This window comes from Heterocephalus glaber, unplaced genomic scaffold, assembly GCF_053883595.1.
Source record: "Heterocephalus glaber isolate CG9 unplaced genomic scaffold, H.glaber_assembly_v1.0 deba00001538, whole genome shotgun sequence".
Lineage (NCBI taxonomy): Eukaryota > Metazoa > Chordata > Mammalia > Rodentia > Bathyergidae > Heterocephalus > Heterocephalus glaber.
The window spans coordinates 32,356,117-32,366,042 of NW_028258333.1; the positions used below are offsets into that span (position 1 = coordinate 32,356,117).

Genomic DNA, 9,926 nt, shown 5'->3' on the forward strand with positions numbered 1-9,926 from the left:
AAAAGATGCTGTGTCAGTTTGAGAATAAATGTTGTTGATACCTTCAAAATTCTTACTATGAAGCTTCCTGACATACCTAAGAGATTTCTAGACAGCTAAACTCCATCTGCCATCTCATTTTTCTTTTGAATGTGTTTAAAGCAAATTTTTCTTTTTCATTAAAATTTTAGTAATTTTTCTATCCCCCTGGGAATATAAGTACTTTTTAACCTCCTTTTATTGTCTTTTACTTTTATTTTTGCCTCCTTTTAGATTTTTTTTATTTTCCTTCTACCAAAAATCCCCAGCCAAGCATATCATCTCAGTATTGATCACATGTTTCTTGTATTTTATTGTTGCTTTCTGGAAAGAAATGAACGTTATTCTTCCATTAACAACCTAGTGTTTATACTATTTGTGAAGTACTCTGTGCTCTGTTGTGAAAGTTTCTCAATTCCCATTAGCAGCTCATACACCTAAGCTTTGTGACATGTCTAAATCACATGGTGGTTTGTTTTCCTTTAATATTATGCATAACTCATAGCTTAAGATACCAAAATTCCTTTGGCCAGTTTATTCCTTTAGTCTACAAGTCTTGTGTTTCCTTGTGGGTTTCATAGGAAACATAAAAATTTTAATTTTCTTTGATAGTTCAAACTGTCTCTGTCCTCCTGGGTTCTTGCTCTTGCTTGTGCTCTGAGTTTTGATTCTTTCTCTGTCTCTCTGTCTCTGTCTCTCTGTCTGTCTGTCTGTCTCTCTCTCTTTTCCCCCTCTTTCCCTCTCTCCCTGCCCCTGTGTTTTTTGTCTTAAATTATTGTAACTTATTCAAAAGACACAAGTCTCTTCTCCATTAATTTCTAGTGCTTATGAATGTCAGTGAACATGTACTACTTGGGAAGAACAAATCTTTCCATTTCTTAGACCGTGAAGAGTGACGGGGGAGCAGTGGAACATGACTGGAGAGGAGGCTTGGTTTGGGATTATGAAAGGGTGGCAGTGCCAGTGACCCTGTGTTCTGTGAGTGAGGCAGAGGTCATTTTATATGAGTTTATGGGTGGAGAATAGGTCTTCTAGAAGTGACAATGGGAGGGCTTACTGTACCAGACAGAAAGATCAGATACAGTGCAATGTTATTTCAATAGTCTAGGTCACTTTTTCTACCACAAAAAGAAATGTGTTTGACATTGTGACTTAGGGGGAAAAATAACGGTTTCTATGTGTACTGAAGTCAGTTCTTCCTGTTCTTTTTTAAAATTTTTTTAATTTTTTAACTTTTTTTTAGTACTTCCTCTTCTAATCTCACTTAAAATGCTAGTTTAGACAAATTAATTTAACAACCCATTAGTTATGTGCAACTTGCAACTTAAAATACTCAGATGTAAATGAATGATAAGCCCCAAACAAAGATAATGGCATCACGTGGAGAAAAGATGTAGCTGGAAATAACAAAATGGAAGCAAGATAACGTGGTGATAATTGAATGTAGGCACGAGGAAGAACCAGGGCTACTGAGGTGCTGGCGTTGCACAGTAGTTCCTCAAGTGCAGATGTGGATAGAGGGAAAAAAAGCAGTCCTAGGGTCAAAGTTGGATTTCACATGTGCTGCATCTGTGATGTCTGTGGATAGTTACATTAGGTAAAGATGTAAGAAGTGGAGATACAGTTTTAGGAATCAGCCTGGGAGTGATAGTTAAACGGGAAGGGTAAGAGAGTCGAGGAAGTTTGTATATAATGAGAGAGGAAACTGAGGAGTTAATCATGTAGAAAACCATCACTGAAATGGGAGCCTGAGGAAGAGGATGCAGAGAGATTGAGAATTAATCTCAGGCTCTTTAGGGGGTGCAGTAACAGCTTCAGGAAGAACAGCAGAGCAGTGCGTTCCATGCCGCAGAGGGAGCAGTTAACCTCCTGAACCCAACAGCGAGGCAGCCATGGCAACCTTTGCCAGTACTTCAGTGAGCAGTAGGCACAGACGAAAAACCGCAGTGGGTAAAGGCAAAAATGGGAAGTTATAAAGACAAATCTCATTGAAAGGTCAACTTCAAATTGCAGAGAATGAAGGTGGTAGCATGTAGAGTTGGTATCAGGTAAACTGAGCATGTCTTCCTCAGCCTTGTGTTCCAACTACATAGGATATAGTAGGTATATTCATTGTAGCAACAATGTAATAAAGACAGAAGAAACCTAAATTGGGAAACGTAAACTTACATGTGGGCTGTTGTCTGAAATTGGAAAGCCAAAAAGAACCAAAACAGTTCCAGGAGCCACCACTCTCACCTCTCTCTCCAGGAAGTACCCGTGTCTTTTCCATTCTCTTCTTGTTATTCTCTTTTGTTTTCCATAGTCCATATCTTAGCTGGAGCTAGTCTGACTGTCATGGTAAACATCACTATTAATTTAGGGCTGCACCTTCGAGTCAGATTGTGTCTCCTCCTCCTGCTGAGAAATGCCAATGGCTTAGTTTTTACCCTTGGTCAGTGGTCACTAGGCAGGATTTATACGAACACTATAGCTTGACATGATTTACTTGCACAATAACATATACTTTTACACAATCTGCCACAAACACCTGATTCAATTTAAACAACTTCACATTGTTTTATTTAACATGTCTCTGGTTCTTAGTAGAGCACTCACTGTTTGATTTCTTGAGAAAATATTCATAGGTAGGCTGTTACCACATAGTCCAGTCTTTATCTTATAGTAATATTGCACCGTGGAGTGATTAATATACATGTCTTTGTGTGAATATATATTTATTCAGACAAAGACAGAGACAGAGATGCACTGAGTATATCTGAAATAGCAAACTTTGAAGAATTAATCCAAGTTGACCAACAATCTTGGATCATTTAATGTGTGGAGTTTAGTCTTGTACAAATGGAATCATCACTTGCTCTTGAAGCAAATGGATTATGTAAGGAGCTAAATTCTCATTGCTCTATGTCATTTGTTTCATTTTCCTTTATTTTGCTATTTCTGGAAAATTTAAGTATGGGAGGAAAAGACAGTGGCATGCATTAATCTTTGAGACATGGTGCTTATGCCTGTGGTTATCTATTTTGAAGTAATTACCACTTCTGTAAAGCTTCTGTCTCAAATCCATTTTTTTATGCAGTAAAATTAATTCATCACCTATTTCACTCTGAATATTATCGTGGAAGTTTGAAAATTCATTCTTTGGAAATTCTTATTGCCCAAGTAAGTTAATTGAGGAAATGAATTATCTAAAATGTAATTATTTCTTTGTAAAGAACTTAGAATTGCTGTCTTTGAATATCGTATCTTCACTTTTAATACTAAGCTAAACTTAGCAGGCTTGCATTCTTATGTGAAGCACCAGCAGAAATAAGAATATGTTATAGTCAGACTAAATAGAATGAACAACCAACTGATAAGGAAGACATTCAGCGCTGAGTAGTTACAGCTGAACAATAATTAGGATGTGGGGATGGCAAAGAAACAGGGCTAGAGAGTGAAGTGAGTGTCAGTATGTGGAGAAGAAGGGAAAGAATGGTTGACAGGGAGTGGGGTGGAGTGAAGAAGCTCAAAGCTCAAGGAACATAAAGTGAAGGTGGTATATTCTTTTGCAGTTGGCTTCATAACAGTTGCTTGCAATTCCAAAAACACCAGGGTGCTCCTTGCAACCCTGGCAGTACTTCCAGTGAAGATGAACAAGTTAACTTTAAAATGGTAGGGGGTAAATGAAAGCATGGCATAGCACAGGCAGCTGGGGGACCATGACAGCCTTTGCTAGTCCTTTCCAGTGAGCAGTAGGCTCAGAAGAGAACACACTGATAATTACAACTGAAAAATCACTGTATCCTTGGGCTGTACTCTAGGTATCGGGATAGCATTTTGAATCCATTTTCCACCCTGACATTTTAAAAAACATTTTTTTGTTTCTGTGTTTTCTGTTTTAGCTATGAAGATGGCCAAGTGGGAGATGCAAATATTAATACACAAGAAGGTGGCATTCACAAAGAGATCCTCCGAGTAATTGGTAACCAAACTGCTACTGGTTAAAAGACCACCATTAATTAACGTGATTTGAAAGCCTTCCTCGGGTTCAAAGCTGGATTTTGAACTGAAGAAGATGACAAAATACTTTATTGTTATTATAAACAAATTCAACGCTTTGAATACGAATTTTTTTCTTCGCATTTCTAAGTATCTCATTAAATACCTAAAGTGGTATAAAATTTATCAGTTGTAGGGTTATGGAATCTAGTAATAAAATTAAAACAGCACTTAAACTGAAGTTTGGGTTGCATACACAATAAACAGATTGAAAAAACAGTTTTGTGCTGATATTTTTATATTAAATTCTTTAATTGGATATTTGGTATTATATACCGACATTTTAGGTTATAAAAATAGAATTGATAACATTTTATAATGGCATCTAAATCTATCAGATACTTTGCAATAAGTACACTGTTTGCACATTCTGATGTGCGATATAATTAGTGGTATGGCTATTCAAATGTTTTTGGAGGAATATTCTCCTATATTTGGTTATAAAAAGAATTAAGTCCTAGAAGCAATGCTTTGCCAGAATTAGTATGTAATATACATACAAGTGGTTTCATGCATCAAGATGTATGGCTGTGTAGATTTGTGTGTATATTCATACATACATATTTTGACAAGAGAGATGTTGAATTTTCACCATTCTATCCTCACTCAATGAAAAGAAGATAATATTCAGTAAGAAGCAAATCAACATAAACCAGGATATGGGCTAAATTTACCACCATTCATTCACAAGAACTGTTTGCGGACAATTTTTCTATTTGTTTAAAGAAATGTCTCATTGGTTACAATTTAACATATTTAAAGTGTTACCTGTAAGTCATAATTTGGGGACTATAGATCCCCCGGTGGACTAAATCCATATTCAAGTGATCTTATGTTTAAAAGAAAGGCCTCAGAAATGAAAGAAATAGTGTATGCTTTTATTTTCTACAATGGAATATTTAAAAATTTATTTATACCACACCAGCATTTTATATTTGTTCATTTAATACCTCTGCTTATTTTTTTCATATTGAGAAAGAAGACAAACCTTGAAGTTTCTTTTATATTAAAAGAATACAAATAAGTTTATAGAGAACAGTAACACCAGCTCTCAACATTTCCTTTTGAAGAATTATGTACTCATCAAAATCTATTTCTTTGAGTCCTAGAGTTACTCAACTTTTAACTGACAGTGTTTATTTTCCTACATGATGCCTCTGGAATCAGGCCACTCATGAAAGCAGTTTAATTAGTGAGTGTGCCACTCTATTCAAACCCTGAATCAAGGCTCATATCTGATTTTAATTTATATAGGAAGAAAAAAATACAAATGTGTAACCATTTGCAAGTGTAATGTGATAACTTCTGTGTTTATTTCCTTTGTCTGGCATGAAAGGTGAGGAAAAGGTCATAGACATTGTCAAGGGTTGTAGTTTAGGAAGTGTTTAATAGTCATTTGTTTTTCTTACACTGTAAATAATTGAAAGGACCACTTATTCTGAAAAATATCTGAAGGAGGCTCAGATATGATTATTTTGATAGTATGTACTTAAAACATTGATCTGTTTTGATTGGTGCCTCTGAACCCAGAGCCAATCTGAGGGATAATGTTAATATAGAAGGGCTGGATGATGGCTGGATGAGGACTCCCCTAGTCTCCCAACTCATTGTACCTGTTTGGAAACATTTTTAGGCAACTAAATCAGTTTTTCAAGTTAATTCTGTGGGACATTTGATACAGGACTTTGACATGATGCTGTCATATGGGATTTGGGAGTGATGGATTAGAACCTCACCGATTTGTTAGGCCCCTAGGCCCAGCCCTCTGGAAGCTCCGAGTGCCTCCCAGCACAATTTAAAAACCACCAGACTAATCCATCCAGGATTACTTAACATTTGGGTGATCTGTAAAAGATACAGTATTAGAATCTAAACTGGAAGGTAATTTGTAATACTCCAGGGAAATTATTTAGAAGAAAGAAAACTGACATATTAAAAACTTTTATTGCCAACTTAAAAATAAAAGTAGAGTCACCCGTCTGAAGAAGGAAAGTTGTTAGTTCAGTGCCCATTAAATGTAACTGCACAGTATACATCTTTTCTGATGCCTGTTAGTCAAATAAGATGTCTTATAATGATCGCTAATTGAGTTGTAGAACAGTACAGGATGATAGGTTTCATTTCCAAGATTTTATCAGAACCTCTATAAGCAATTATTTTAAGGAGAGCTGATCTTTTAATTGAACTTTCTGAAATTGGGAACACCATGGTAGATTGATGAAGATGCTTATCTATTTGTCTAAAGATAAACTCCATTTAATACCATTAGTAAATGAATATCATGCTTTTAAAGTCCAAGCAGATATTTAGATATTTTAAACACTTAACATGCCTTGATTCAGTCGCCCCATTTAGATATTATGCCTTGATTTATTTGATGACTCCAAACATTTGACACATTGTATTGTATTTTAATAATCATTGGAAATCTGTACATTGATGTTTTTTAATAGCTGTATTAATTGTGTAGCCATTTTTCTTAGATAAAAACCCAGCAAGCAAAGGCAATCACATATTTTCATTTTTGAAATAGGGGAAGAAGGTTCATAATTTATTACTTCTCCTTTTTCCTGCATTACTGGTTTTGTAAACATTATGCTAGGAATAATTTGTCCTCTTTCATTCCATAAAAGACAGGAAAATGATTGAACATTTAAGATAGGAAGAAAAGTAACATGCAAATAACCCAGTACTATAGAATGCATTTATAGAAAGGCATTTTTGGTGCCATAGAATACATTACAGTGAAATAAATTTTATATTTATTGCTCAGTAAATCTCAGTCAAATATTAGACTTGAAGGTCATTTTTCAACTATAATTTTAAGAGTACCACATCCTTAAAGTTCTTGTCAAATACCATGTAGTATAACAAAGTAATCCTAACAATTGTTAATTCTGTAAGTATTCCTCATTGAAGAGTTAAAAGAAGAAATTTGTGAATTTTTCTCTCCTTTGCTAACAGAGAAAATCTTTAACATGCAAGTCTATAAATCTTTGAATTAATATCACTGAACAAATTTTCACAGTACTTTATATAATAAAAATATTTTGAAAACCATAACTTAGAGCATGAAGTTTAAGAAGTTTTCATGAAAAATTCACCTCCCTTATAAGAGTTGGGACAACTTTCACCAGATAGAGATTTGTTATAAACAGGCATGAAATGTTGGCCTCCTACCATCTCAGTAAATATAAATTTGTGGGTGGCATTTGAAGCACATTTTTAAAACTTTATGATGTTCTATTGTCCTGCAGAATTTTTCATTACAACACTACCTCAAGACAAAGAATAGACTGCTTGTTAAGGTAAACTGGATTTCTAGTGTAAGAAAAAAGTAAAATTTTACAAATAGTAGTCATCAAATAATTCACCAGTTAAGACCATGCTGGACATAGATATCAGTTACTTCTTAATTCTACTATAACATGGATATTTCAGCCACGTGTAGTGAATGACATCATTGGCCCCCTCAGCGAGTTATTTGAAAGGATTTCAAGTTGCAAAATTGGAAATTAGGTTTTTTTAAGATTGGTTTTCTATATGTGCCAATTTTACGTCCATTCACCTACACCCACAAATAGTTGCCCACTCTAAAGAGTTAAAGGATTAAAAATCCTAACTGCTATACCAGAAAGGCAGACTGAACATTCAAGTATTTTGGCATTTAATGCCTGCTAAATTTTTTGCCAGATTATATATAGATTTGATGTATATTATTACCCAGTAAATTTTTCTTAGGGATTTTGTACACACTGTGAAATACAGGATACAGTTTTGTAGGTTAAAAGTATTTCAAGTAGTTTTTAGACAAAACATACCCATGAGTGTGAAAAAGCTGTGTTGAATAGATTACATTACACATTTACCAGCAAGTTGGTAAAAAATAGTGCTTATTTACATAGTCTACATAATTTAATGTTCTAAAAATAATTTCTTCAATTTGCCAAATATTTAATGTATCATTTGAGATTTAAAACTTGCAGCCACTCCTTTATGTAAACATTAAGATATGCCTATGTTTCCTTAACTACACAAACTTCTTTACAATACATTTCTTGACTTGTGCACAAAATAGTATTGCAACCTGCTATTTAGCCTTTGGTGCCTTAGAGTTATTATAAATATTTAACAATATGTACATAATGTAAATACTGCCAAGAGATCACTAAGGCCAAATATTTTCTCTATTCACTTTTTATTGCACTTGCTTTTTATTGCTACTTAAGCCTCTTTTATCCAGCTTTGTAATAGTTCTAACATTGTAGCCAATGTAAATGTTTACTTTCAATAAATCTGAATTTGTTCAACAAATATGGTATATGTGGGCACTATTTTGAAGACCTGGGTAGGCCTTAGATATTCCTTTTGACGAGTCTAGTTTTGGGGAACTACATATTGGAAAGTCTCAACAAACTCTGAAGATGATGTTGCCCTTTTTTACTGTAAAAATACTTTTTAAATGGGGGAGGGGGGCCTCTTACCAGTATTCCCCATCTAGTTGCAGTAGCTTTAACTGGTTGTGAGAGTGCCATTTTAATTTTAATTCCATCAAGAAATACAGGATTGAAATGGGGTTTTTAAGTGTTTCTATTGGTAGCATTCAGGTGAACTGTATTAAATTTTCTAAATACTACTGACCTGATTAATAATTGGGAAATGATTTGTAAAGCGCCACTTTTTTGTTTTTTACAAATACATCTCATTAGTTGAATAAGATATTAGTCCATAAATAAATATGGTTCTCCAAACACATTAATAGTAACTATGAAGTACAAACTTTGTATTCTCATAATAAATAATTTTTACTCATTATACATTTGTAGCTGAGAAAATTTAAATAGAAACTTCTGCTTGAGTTGATTTCAATTACCCTAGAAATACTTGTTAAAAACCTAGAATACATCTTGATAGTCATACAACTCAACAGTGTTAGGTTTTGTATTTTCCTCTAGGAGCCTTCAATCTGAAATTAAACAAATTTGGAAATAATTCAAGAATAGCACAAGGCCAGCGGTGGTGAACAGAAAAGACAAATGCAAGCCGTGCTGAGGAAGAAACAAATCATCCAGATTGAAGCAATTGGGAAAATGCTTTGGAGGATCCATGATGTCAGCAGTACCCTCAGTGGGAGCTCTCACTCAGGACTCTTAAAACAACAGTGAAAGGAAAATTCTCAGGTCAAAGAAAATAGACTTGCAATGAGCTTGATTGAACAAGCTCTCTTTGGGTATTTTAGTATGCATTGAAATGAAATCTGCACTCCCAATGTTGTTTTGAATTTTTAAGTTAATGTTAATGTGTAGTATGTTATTAATTTACACTTACTTGTTTACCACACACTTCACAATTCTCATTAAAAAAACCTAATGCCTGCTAGCCATTGTACTGACTGCCTTGATGCATTCTAGTCTTTTAACAGTTATTTTAGAATAGTTGAAATCAAAGCACCTTTGTTGTTGGTAATACATATATTTGAAGACAATTTTTTGTTGACTTTTTGCATTTTTGATGTGTTTTTGATGTCGTGGCTCAATATCACTGGCTTCTGGAGTTCTCATTTCTTCTGACCCTTAACTACTTTTTTAAAAATTAATTTTATTGGTACATTTTAAGTATACAATATAATGACATTCATCATTGGAGATCAGTACCTTTACATAATATATCTTGATTCTTATTTTTTCCCCATTTCCCTGCCCTTCCTTCAACCCCTCCACCCCTCCCCTTTAACTACTTTTCTTAGAGAAGCTCTAACTTCCATATTAATTTGCTTCTCAATCCCCTTCCCTACTTTAATAACCATTGGCCAGATTAATAAAAGCACATGTGTTTTTCTGTTTTTAAAAAGGTGCACGTTGGGCCGG

General features: G+C 34.4%; 1 protein-coding gene across 5 annotated transcripts in view; it reads left to right on the top strand.

Moving 5' to 3' along the window:
* Nucleotides 1-9,271, top strand: part of Parp8 (poly(ADP-ribose) polymerase family member 8) — a 183,372-nt gene extending 174,101 nt beyond the window's left edge. For 2 of the 5 annotated variants that reach the window (XM_021261439.2, XM_087189370.1), the window contains one exon: nt 3,903-4,162. In XM_021261439.2, coding sequence (XP_021117098.1) covers nt 3,903-3,979 — 77 coding nt within the window. In that variant the 3' untranslated portion in view covers nt 3,980-4,162. Of the gene's footprint in view, nt 1-3,902; nt 8,374-9,014 lie in introns of those variants that run through there. The other 3 variants (XM_021261437.2, XM_021261440.2, XM_004848543.3) reach the window with 3 other exon arrangements.
* Nucleotides 9,272-9,926: the final 655 nt, after the last annotated feature.